Source organism: Crassostrea angulata, chromosome 1, assembly GCF_025612915.1.
Source record: "Crassostrea angulata isolate pt1a10 chromosome 1, ASM2561291v2, whole genome shotgun sequence".
Lineage (NCBI taxonomy): Eukaryota > Metazoa > Mollusca > Bivalvia > Ostreida > Ostreidae > Magallana > Magallana angulata.
In genome coordinates, this window is record NC_069111.1 from 45,844,261 (window position 1) to 45,856,837 (window position 12,577).

At 34.0% G+C, this 12,577-nt stretch overlaps 1 protein-coding gene across 6 annotated transcripts in view; it reads left to right on the forward strand.

Moving 5' to 3' along the window:
• The window catches only part of LOC128178414 (uncharacterized), a 43,447-nt gene that overhangs the window by 26,374 nt on the left and 4,496 nt on the right, over positions 1-12,577 (forward strand). For 5 of the 6 annotated variants that reach the window (XM_052845561.1, XM_052845585.1, XM_052845576.1 and 2 more), the window contains 13 exons: positions 290-337; positions 6,210-6,251; positions 7,036-7,151; positions 7,862-8,023; positions 8,722-8,837; positions 9,309-9,419; positions 9,574-9,769; positions 10,009-10,111; positions 10,486-10,586; positions 10,839-10,952; positions 11,100-11,196; positions 11,441-11,565; positions 12,179-12,271. In XM_052845561.1, coding sequence (XP_052701521.1) covers positions 290-337; positions 6,210-6,251; positions 7,036-7,151; positions 7,862-8,023; positions 8,722-8,837; positions 9,309-9,419; positions 9,574-9,769; positions 10,009-10,111; positions 10,486-10,586; positions 10,839-10,952; positions 11,100-11,196; positions 11,441-11,565; positions 12,179-12,271 — 1,424 coding nt within the window. The remainder of the gene's footprint in view (positions 1-289; positions 338-6,209; positions 6,252-7,035; positions 7,152-7,861; positions 8,024-8,721; positions 8,838-9,308; positions 9,420-9,573; positions 9,770-10,008; positions 10,112-10,485; positions 10,587-10,838; positions 10,953-11,099; positions 11,197-11,440; positions 11,566-12,178; positions 12,272-12,577) is intronic. The other variant, XM_052845595.1, reaches the window with a different exon arrangement.

The following is a 12,577-nucleotide window of genomic DNA, read 5'->3' on the forward strand; positions in this document are numbered from 1 at the left end:
ATGAAAGGTTTGAAGTACTTTAAACTTTTTTCCAATTATTTTTCAAAAAGAAAATATTCTGATTTTGTTTCTATTTTTAAATTTATAAATGTGCAATTATTTCATAATATTGAGATGTTTAATTTTTTTTTTTTTGGAATTTTAATATTCAAGACTGGTTCAGAACTAATGTAGCTTTATTGTTAGTTTTAGTTTTATAATTTGATTTATTTGGATATTCATTGTTCTCCTTTATTTAACTCAATAATTATGAAATAAGTATTTTTGACATTAATTTTTGTTGTTGTAGATTCCGTACAAGAACTCCCACTGAAGTCCCCAGCCTTCATAGAAGCAGGTAAGTCAAGCATTCAGCGAAAGTTATTTACATCCCTGGAATTATAAATATTGGGGGGGGGGGGGGGGGGCTCAATTTTCATGGATTTTGCGGTTAGTCCTGACCCATATATTAACGCATCTAAAGAATTATGCTACACAGCCTTATTTGGACTTTGATTTTTTTGGGACTAAAATGTTGATGACTATGATCTTTTTTATAACCAATGTGAAATGCAAGATAAATCTAATTTTGATGAATGACACACAGAGAAATCTATATGATATATGCTATGTTAAAAAAGATAAAGGGAGAGAAAACAAACTTTATATCACCAAATTTGAATTACCTGTAATGGTCTTGAGGTCGAGAAAGGTCATATCAGGAGAACCTGGCCCACTATACCAGGATTTGAAGATTATCAACTGCAAAGAAAAATTGGTTATCTTTAAACGTTGATCGGACAATACAAATTGCTCTCTTTTTAAAGCTCACAGGTGCAAGTTAAGTAAAACCATCATATTTTGCTTTTTTGTATAATATCAACCCTTAGAAATATAAATACAATGTCCCTTAATTAAAATTTTCATAACTTAGTATACTTAGAATGAAAACAAGGAGTTCAAAATTTCAATTCTTTAGAGATACATGTATATACAAATTCCAATTGCAATAATATTTTTCTAGGATGTTAAGCCGTTTGTAAGGAATTTTTATTGATCATAATTTCTCTTGACATGAGCAAGAAGGGAGAAATTACTTGCTGGCATATTTAAAGGTCTGACAATTGATAACGAGAATTAGTCACAATATTGTTAAAACTCACCTGAATTTAGAAGAACTGTGTTTAGATATTTCACCTGATAATTGCTCTCAAAGACTTTGGAGCTTGGCTGTGTTTGCATGGTTAGCGTGACTTTGTGGAAAAAAGTCAATACAATCGTGCGATATTATCTTTTTGTAAAAGGATATATGGTGATGAGGTGCTAACTTAGATATATCGTGTTTTAAATGTTTACATCTGATGTTACGGTGAGGCGATGAACAGATAGATCGAACCAATTGTCTTGTGCAGTATTATTAGATCTTCAAACTAGGTAACTGTGGGAAAATATTGTGGGTGCTTAAGACATAATGACAAGTGCAAAATATACTTCATAAGTTCTTTGGAAGGTTTCAAGGATATTAGTTTGAAGCACTGAGTGCAAATTGATGTGTAGAAATAGAGGCATGTTATGTTCCTGTGCTGAATTGAGATCAGTCATAGTGAAAATGGTTGTGACTGGACTGTAGTCAGAAACCATGACACAAGTGGAACCCATTCTGAAAAGGGTTCCCTCGGATCTAGAAAGGGAGAGAACTCCTGGTTCTGGAAATCGGGGGATCATGAGTCCACAAAGTCAGTTCAGAAAGGAAGTAAGTTTTCGTAAAACTGGAACCAAGATCTGGGAGCTGACCCCTGAGGTCACCAGCTACAGTCTTATTGAGGAGGAGACAGAGGTAGCCTTCAGAGGTAAGCCCCAGACTACAGACTGAGGTAGTCATATGATAGTCAACACCTTCAGAGGTAAAACCCTGGCAAGAGTTAGTCAGACTACCGACTGAGGTAGTCATATTATAGTCAACACCTTCAGAGGTAACCCTCGGGCAAGAGCTAGTCAGAATACCGACTGAGGTAGTCATATTATAGTCAACACCCTCAGAGGTAACCCTTGGGCAAGAGCTAGTCAGAATACCGACTGAGGTAGTCATATTATAGTCAACACCTTCAGAGGTAAACATCAGGTAAGAGCTGGTCAGACTACAGACTGAGGTAATCATACTATAGTCAACACCTTCAGAGGTAAACCCCAGGCAAGAGCTAGTCAGACTACAGACTAAGGTAGTCATATTATAGTCAACACCTTCAGAGGTAAACATCAGGCAAGAGCTGGTCAGACTACAGACTGAGGTAGTCATAGTCAACACCTTCAGAAGTAAACCTCAGGGTAGCACTAGCCAGACTGAGATAGTCATATAACGGTAATAGTCAACACCTTTAGAGATAAACCTCAGGGTACATGTAGCACTATTCAGGTTATAGTCAACACCTTTAGAGGTAAGCTCCAGGGCAGTGATTGTCAATATTAGAGAGGGATATTAGACACTGTAGTCATGATTGCTTTCTATAGAGACCCAGTTCTTAATCATAGAATATTATATGGTTAACCGTTCTTGGCATTTAAGTAAATACATGTATAAAAAACCAAAATAAATGAAAGAAAATTGGGAATTGCTTTTCTTGCTAGGTTGCATGATTTTCAAAGATCAATTTGAAATAGTTTACGAGTACATCAAGTCAACCGCCAGTTAACGGACATTTCTTTTATATATACATATACACTACATGTATTTGTCAATGTGTCAGACTACAGTCAATATCAGAGAGGAATATTAGACTTTGTTCTGTAGGATTGTATTCTATTGGGAGTTCTTGATCGTGTACTTCTATTGTCAATTGCTTTTGGAAGTAAATATAAAACCAAGAAATTAAAAATTGATTTCTTGGTCTGGCCTGGTTGCTTTTCAAAGATCCTACAGTTTACGAACTGGTCAAGTCTATTCAACCTACAGTTAACAGGTCAGTGTTGTTTCTTATGTGAAATGAAGGCATTTTCTTTATCATATGCTAATTGTTGATCGCTGTCTTATTAAGATGGTGGTCCTAAAACACTCTAAGACTTTCTAGTAGGAGGGAGTTGCATGATTTTGGGGGTATTTAGCAGAAAATGTTTTGCTCTGAATCCCTTGATATATAAAAAGAATTAAAACGGCCATTTAGAATTAATATAAACTGTTTATTCAGCAATCCGAGCTGTGCATTCACCATCTCCGTGTACGCCGCAATTAAAGATGCTATTAATAAATCTGTGCAAAAGAGCCAAAATGGAAATACTCTGTGTTTTTTCTTCATTAATTTGAAACCTGGAATAAGAGGCCACCTGTCTTAAGCGGCCAGTTTGTCATTGTCCCACGAGTGGCCGCTTAAAACAGGTGCGACTGTAGTTCATTTTCAAGGTCTCGATATTGAAAGTAGCTTCTGTATTAAGTCTGAAAAAAAATATCTTCATTTGAAAAAAAAATTGGATTATAGGTCATAATTTACCAATTATGACTACTTGCATGAGATAATATAACAAACTAGATTCCTCCTTGAGTAATATACCGTGTGTATCCTTTTGCTGTACATACTTTATAATACCAAAAGTCTTTGACGTTCAAGCTGCATTCATGGCAACAAAATGCTGCCATTCCTTCTAAAGCTGTTTTGTTTCTTAAATATTCAAAATAAACTTTAAATCATTAAAATTAATGCATACTTGTATATATTCATGTTTGTGTTAGTGATATTTAACACCCATACCATCTGTATGATAAACAGGAGAAGAATAAAAATATTTGAATTTTGGGGAATGGATTGAATGATGGCTATTCTTAATGGACTTCAAGACCTCTTGTTTAGCTGTAATAATAAGCTGGGTCACTTTGGAAGTGTTCTTTAAATTCCACAAGAAGACCACTTCTCCAAGTTGAGACTTCTCAATTTCAAGAGAAGCCTAGGTAATGAATGAATGTAGGTGATTAAAACGTTTGAATATTGACTCGGTGTGATACAGTTATTTTAATTGCATGGGAGTAAATTAGAGATACTCTCAGAGAGAGAGAGAGAGAGAGAAAGGGGGGAGGGGGTATTGTACCAGTTTAAGAAAAAAGTGAAAGAAACTGATACAAAATCTAGTATGCACTTTTTTCTCACCTTTAGAAATTTTTTAACTTTAATATATCGATATCAAAAAATTCCAAAGATTCATAGTTTCACATAGAATGTAATTGCGTGATAAAATTAATTCTATATCAAACAGGCATGACTATCAAATGAGTTAGGTCAACTCAAAATTTTTAGCTTATATTTCTCAATTTTCTTCAGAGGAATGATAATTGATATGCACTATCTTGTGATATATATGCTTGCTTAATGATAAGCTCTATGTATCAAATACCATTGGTGTTTTACAAAGACATAATTCGGTAAGCCATTGTAAAGCAACATACCTCCAATTGTCTTATGCTAACACGGTTATTCTTTTATAAGATTTTAAATGATAGCTAGATACAACTGATCATGCAGGTCAATTAATCTAACACAGGTCAATTTAATCAGCTGTTTTAGCAAGTTTACACTATGAAAGGCTGGTGTAATTTCTTAACCACGGTTCATAACAACGATGTAGTAATAAACTGATACGGGTTCCTTTAGGCCATCAGCTCGACGCGTTCTCTGGCTGCCATGCAGGAACAATTGACTGACTAGGTGATTGTTACTGCTGAACATTGAAAAACAAACTTGCCAACGAGTGCTGACAAAAAATGATATTAATGGCTGGAGGGAAGTCATTTGTAAGATTTCATCAGAAGATGTATTTTTCAATTGGGTTCCAACTCGGTATTGTTACGCAATTGAAAAGCATTGCGACCGAGAGAGCTAGCTGACATAAAAAAACATATAAATAGCAGTGAGAAGTCATTTGTTAGACTTCATTCTTTTCGATTGGCCCATAACTTGAATTGTCAGTAATTACTTTGGTTTGACATTCTTGTTAATAAATTGAATGTGCTGTCCACAATTAAATATTTGTTTCTTCCTGTGCAGGAATTGTCTTTATTTTTGGGGGGCAATTACTCTTTATGCATCAGACTATTGATATCTAACAAAAATATTCAGCCTTTGCTAAAACATGCCATCAGTTTTTCAAATCAATATCCTAAATGTCTTTTGAAATGAATTCAGTCTGTTTCAAACACTTAATGAAATTTAATTTGAAAAACTTCAGGCTTACTTTTTGTCTGTTTACATGTATCTTCAGCTGGTTTTTTGTCTGGTAAGTTATAATTATAGATTATCTCAGAGAGAGAGAGAGAGAGAGAGATTGTGTGATTTATTCTATTTGTTTTAAGTAAATTAAATATTCCTTGATGTACTCTAAAGATTTTAAACAATGTTCTTTGAATTTTCCTATTTTTGGCAATTGCACATGTCTCTCAAATGAGCCTCAAAGAGGGCCATTATCAGTTTATTGGATTTAGTGTGATAACATCAAAGGAAGACAGAATAACAAAAGTAGGGTTATGAACACAAAATGATCTTCAATGCATTTAATTCACTCAACTGACACTTCATGCACCCTTCTTTTCTTTCCAACGTGGCATTTAATAAATTGGATTTTAAATCGGTCTTTGGTGGATTTTTAAAGTAGTAACTTAATATCGTGAATGAATTTCAAGCAATATGTTTGATGTTTTGAGGATATTCTAATTAGCGGACATATTAGTTGCAATTTGTTTATTTTCAATCACGGATGATAATGAATTATCGGCAGTGAGACTATAAATGGATATTTTTTAAGACGAATATGGATGAATTGGAAACCTAATTAATCTTCATGTTGAATGCTGTCTGGAATTTTATCCATTCATTATGGCAGTCAGCTGAAAGGAAGGGGATGACAGTATAAATCAGTGCACAGATTGTTAGATATGGGAGAGAACTCTTGTATTAAGGGGAAATAACTGCATGTGCAGTCAAGAAGTGAAATGTCTACTAGCAAACTAGTTAGAGTTCCAGATATTTCCTCTCATGAAATTCTTGTAAAACAGTCAGTAAAATCAGAAAATGACAATGGTAAGATGTGGTCCCCCATTTTTTCCTGAGTACTAGACAAGAAATTGGAAATAAGAACTTAAATTGATGCAACGGCCCATTGTTTACATGCAATTTCATGAATAATTGGATCTTTTAGCAAAATAAAAATTTTCACTACCATTTTGTGAATAATTTTTTGTTCTCTCTCTCTAGAACGAGTTCATTCCCCACCATTGCAGAAAATTTCATCACCAGGTCAGTATATTTATGCATAGCTTACACATCAGTGATGATTAATTAAATCAATAGTTTACAGCTGCATATTTACTATTTTTTGAAAAGTGCAAATGTTATATTTCTGAAAGTTTTCTTAATATTTTATACACTTTTTTGCACGTTTTGATAAATTTATTCAATTTAAAAGTTACAACTTTTGTTTTTGACATGCAGTGACAATTATATATGTAGTGATAATTATACAACACATGCACTGTAGTGACTAAAATATATTTAATTTTCAAAAAGTTTACATATTTTGTCTATTAATCAGATTAAAATAGTCTTTAGTGCCAATTATTAAGCTAATAGATTATGTAATACATGTAACATTAAGTTGAAAGCTTAATGGTGCAGTTTTACTAAAATGAGAACCTTGCTATATAGTTATCATATAATACTAGTATATGTATTCTGTGTTTTGAATAATCAATAAAATGACTCCAAACTAGAATTCTGAATTGGCACATTCAAAAATATATTGAAAAACAAATATACATTTTATTTTTGGGGAGGGGGGATAGCTTTATATATATACATATGTATGATGTGAAAATAGTTACATATACTTATCATTTTGGTTGCATATATTTTCACTATCACTTTAAATATGCAATATGATTTGGATACTATTTGCTACATGTAGTATAATTTCATTGGTGCACATGTTGAGATATTTGAAATTTACATCTATAGACACTGTGTAGTTGGTGTTGGGATAGATAGAATGCATACTGTTTTGTATTTTTTTGGTGGATGGTAGTTGACGAAGGCATTTCGCCTTCATTAGCCACACCCATTGTAGAACTGCCCAAGAAAGAGCGACCCAAGAAAACCAAGAAAGAGGCACCCCCAAAGAAACCGCCTTCTCCTATCAGGGTAAGAGAATCTGGAAAGTTTCATCAATACATATTGTATTTGCTGCTAATAAATTTAGGCTAATAATTATTTATGTTGGCAGTGATCATTTTGGTCAGCAAAATCAAGACCCAACTATCTAGAGATCATTTAAGATGGTATGGGACACCTGTTATTAATGTAAATAAATGTATATTTCATTCAAAATACTCTCACTGGTTTAGTGGGACTGTGACTTACATATTTGTAGTTCACGCTCTAACCCATTGCGCTATGCTATAAATAACAATTTTGGGAGAGAAACCATTTATAAAATTTTCCTTGATTTTATTACTTATTTCGATCAGAAGTATGTCACAATATGAAGGTGTCCCATATCACTTTAACAATAGGCATGCTACATGTACAATTATTTATGCATTGTAATGTAATCTTACAGATACAATGTAAGAAAATTATACCAGGGTAATCAAATTTTAACAGATTTGCAATAGGTTTATCTAGCATTTTAAAATTGACGTTTTCTTAATACAGACTGTCTTTGCATCATATTACAATGTATTATGAATTGCTGCATTTTCCAAAACCTTTAATGAGATGATGAAAAAGTAGTAAAATGTATGTTTGGCATTTACACAACCATTATGGTAAAAGGTTATGTGAAATTAAGTTGCATCAGGTAAAGCAATTTCAATTGATTTTTTAAATGGAATCCATGATTTCCATTACAGAGCATCACTCCACCGTCTCCATCCCCTGTTGTTGAAGAAGTACAAGTCAACACTCAGTCTCGAGACCCCACCCCCGAGTATGTGCCGACTCCTACCCCTAAAATACCAGACCTACCCCCGGTCAACATTCCAGCACTGCCGGAGATCATTGAGGAGAAAAAGGTTCATATACATTCTACAAATAGTAATCGTTTTTATGAAATAAAATTTCCATAAGTAATTTGTAATGTAGATATAGAATATATTCTAATTTTCTCCTGATAGAAACAAGATGAAACTGAGCAACTGCCTTGTAGAAAGAAATCGCTATATGCATTTTACTTATGTCAGTGTTGTACTATACTCTGTCCTGAATTTTTGCTTCCACCACTTTTTGCTTGATATTTCAATAATAGTAAATACCTTTGTGCTCAAACTACTTTCATCCACTAATATGAAAAATGTCCAGATTATCTGTTTTGAAATGCCCCCTCTACCGCTTCAGGTTTCAATACACATCCAAAAATTGAAAGTCTACGGAGATTTTGCATTGCATCAGCCATTAATAAGCCCAGATGATAACGTTAAAAATTACGCGAGGTGTCGCGAGTACTTCCGTATGGAGAAAAGATGTAAACAATTCCCATTGTAAATCTCCGTAAGAAAATTGTTTTCGTTCCTGTGAAATTTTATGAGTGAAAAGGGATAATTGTTCAATGAAGATATCTTGGATATATTCCCTTTTAACGATTTCAACTGTATTTCTTTAACAGGTATATGTAATTTTATTAAAAATCATCAAAAAGTGATGGAAGCAATGACTTGGGACAGACTATAGATCTGAAAGATCTGAAAAATCATCATATATGTTTTGTCTCTAGGAGAAAAAACCAAAAGTGGACACCAGGAAAGCATTTGAGCCCATCCAGGTGATGCCCAAAATCAAGGATGCTGCACCTCCTCCCCCGAAGAAGAGCAGACCCCCACTCATCATGAAGTATGTTATTAACCAAGATCTAATACTTTGTGTTGATTTCGCTGAATGGCTGTCTTCTTACTATTCGGATTCTTTCTTTCTTTTTAAATACATGTATCACTTATAAACAAGTTTGCTGGGGTTATTGAAATCACTGTGTCTGTATGTTTGCCTGTGCAGCATATCAATACCCTGTCAAGGCTTGGTCAAAACTACTTGAGTCAAATATGTGTCTAGCCCATAGATCACTGAATAAGGAATCATTATATACTAGTACATTTTTGCAACTCATTTTTGTTACATCAAATGTTAATAATGCCATAAGCCTGATGCCATAAGCCTTGGTTGCTAGATTTAGTCACTCATACACAAAGGTTTTTATCGAAACCGATCACAAAAGAATTCAACTTTTGATATTTTGCTTTATCTTAAATAAAAGCTTATTCTTGCATATGAAATGAAAGTCTAAAATACTTGTTTTTATTTGCACAGAAAATCCAGTCCCAAGAAGAGGGTGCCTTCGGCAGAGGCCCCAGTGACAACAGAGGAGATCATGCAGATGAAAGACCCTCTAGACTTCCTGGCTAAATACTGCATCATCAGGTACACACAAGTTAATGACCACATCACACCCAGTGTACCTGCACCTGCTGTACATGGTGTATATTTTGCTAGTTGAACCCTCTATGTTAAAAAAGGAAATCTTTACAAAATTATGTGTTTTTTTAACATTACGTCTACTATTTTATTTCCCCAGCAAAGACAGGCTTCCGTTCTATGAGAGGATCTACAGAAACGTTGTATCTAGTCAGCCCGAGCGGTACGAGCGCCAGCACCCCCTCTCCCCCACCACTGGCATGCCAGTCACGGAGGGCACCAGCTGGGGGAAACATGAACTGGGCATGTTCCATGACCTCATTCTGATCAGCAGAGGTCAGGAGCCAAAACGACCGGTAAGTGAAGGTCAAGGTTTATATTACATGTATTATAAAATGGAAATATGTATAATGCAAGATCACAAAATATTCTGGAAACATGAAATTTCTGTAGATTGTATTGTGACTGTGGTTGTATTTCTCAGTTTGAGTTGAGTATTCCTAAATCCGGTCTGTAAATATCCTGTTTGTATTTCAGGGTTTGGGTGATCCTGAGGCATGTGTTTTGATTTTGACGTAATGTGGTTGTATTTCAGGGTTTGAGCGGTCCTGAGCAGTACCTAGAGAAGATTTGCTACACTCTGGAGATGTTGGACAGTAAGCACCAACAGCTGTCTGGGGACCTCCATCTTCTGGAAAGTAAGGATCTCATCAAGTCCTCATCAGTCTTGTTGTGTGATCCTAATAAGAAATTGAAAGACATAAATAAATTACAATAATTAGTACTCTTTCAAGAATATTTTAATAAACATGTCCAGTTTGTGTAGTCATCCCTCAAAGGCACATGGATAATAAGATCATATGACCTGAGAAGTGTGTCAATACATTCACCTAGGTCATTAGATAAATGTCAAGGCCACAGATCTGAGCAATTTATTGTTTGATGAGAATATTTGTATTTTTTTTTTTTTTTTCTTTATTGTTCCAGTTTTTAAGTACATTTATTCCGAATAAAATTATGTACTAGAATCTAGTAGATTAGTTAAACAAAAGATTTTGTTTCGTATTTGCAGCAAAAAGAATCAAACTGTTGGCAGAGAGGGCCAAGGATCTTGTACCAGACATTACATCTGTTAATTTCAAGAAAAAAGAAAAGAAAAGCAAAAAGAAAAAGGTAAATGATAGCAATGCAAGTTTTTTTGACATTGCAAAGTACCGGTAGATACAGTTGAACTTCAGTATCTCGAAGTGATTTTTAAGTCCCAAACACTTAAATTTGAAGTATTTTACTTTTGATATCTCGAGTACTCGGATATCTCGAAGTTTTTAACCAGTCCCATATAGTTCGAGATAATGAGGTTTGACTGTACCTTCATTTACAAAGAACTTTGCTATAACCAAATTTACTTCATTTTGTGATTTCCAGAAAAAGAAGAACAAAGTAGAACAGGAAGAACCCCCTGCGAAGGTCATCACCTCTCGTGCTGACATCACTGATGATGTCATAGTCAGCAGAATCGATGAAAAACTACTCAAGAAGGTTTGTATATTCAGCAGCTCAAATTTATTATTAATTGACTGAATTTTAAGCTGGAGATAAATGGATGGCTGCTTTATTTCTTGAGGAGACTGGAACTCAATTTTCCCTTAGGGCTGATTAAAATTTATATTTGTGAATTGATTACAGATGATGAAGGAACCTGCCCAGCACCAGTTGAACTGTGAGATAGAGAGGTGTACAGAGAAGCTAGCCAACATAGAAGATAGGCTGATACAGCTAGAGGGTAAGGGCAGTAACTCCAGCTACCTTAAATCTGGGAATGTAACTTGGAAACAGCTAAAATGTTGTTAATGTATTATTGCTAAATGTCATGCAAAAAAATACATAAATAAATACAGAAATTTGCTGAATCAAATGTTTTCTAATCTATTTAAAAAAAAATTATGCTAAATATAATGCATGCTAAATTCTGCTAAGTATCGTACATGCTAAATTGATTGACTATGGTAGATGACTGTGTATTACAGGTGAGAAGAACATCATAGGGATGTATTGTATGGAGCTGTTCTTTGATGGCCAGAATGACAACAATAAACCCCCGGAGTTCAGAAGACAACAGAGCTTCCTGTATAAAACACTGCATCCAGACCCTGTAAGTTAATTATATTGTTACTGATAGACACTGCATTCAGACATTGTAATTTATGTTGTTATTGAAAAATCATTGCACTTACACATTATCATTGTAATAAATCGCTAAAACCAAACTCCCCTACTGTAATAACACTTCACATATCCTCTCACTGTAGTACAATATATCTGTAACATACATAATTCTCTTAGTGTTCCCTAGTTCTCTTAATGTAAGAAACAATTACAAGATCTTTTCGCTATACAACACCATAAAATATTACTCCTGTTTCATAAATACTACACCAGATATTACTATTGATGAAAATTTAATGTGCCTAGATCCCATTTTAGTTACATTATAATGAATCAATTTCCACTCAAATCCTCTTATTGTAATAAATGATTTCATCCAGGCATCTTTGAGAATATTTACTTATTTTTGAATGGTCAAATTTTTTGCATTGGGTAAAATCCCTAAATCTTATAATAATTATAATAATGCTGTTAAATATATGAGTATTTGATAAAGGGGGTTATAGTTATGAATTTTTTGTCTGTGTCAGTAATTGAGAAATGTTCTTTAGTGATGCTGGTTGCAGTGCAAATGTATATGACTGAGTTTTTCTTAATAGGATGTAGAAATGAATCGAGAAGAACTAGAGGGAGCGCTGCAGATAGTCAATCACAATCTCCTTACAGAGAACGAGTTCAGCTATATGTACCATGTGAGTAGCTCTTAGATAAGTGTGTCGTCTTATAAGTGGCCGGAGAACAATTATTGTTTTAGTCATATACAAATGCTCAGTACTCATTTGTATGTATAAATAACCATGATTGAAATCAACATTGTTTCATGGTTACTCAGTCTTAGAAGCCTAAAATGTGCTAAATTTTATTTAAGACTTAAAATTATGTATTACATGTAGTTTTCTTCATCAGGAAATATAAGGTGAAATGGAAGACAGAAAAATATGCACACATTTTGAAAAAGAAAGTTTCATATAAAGATGACAGAATAGGATGAATTGATA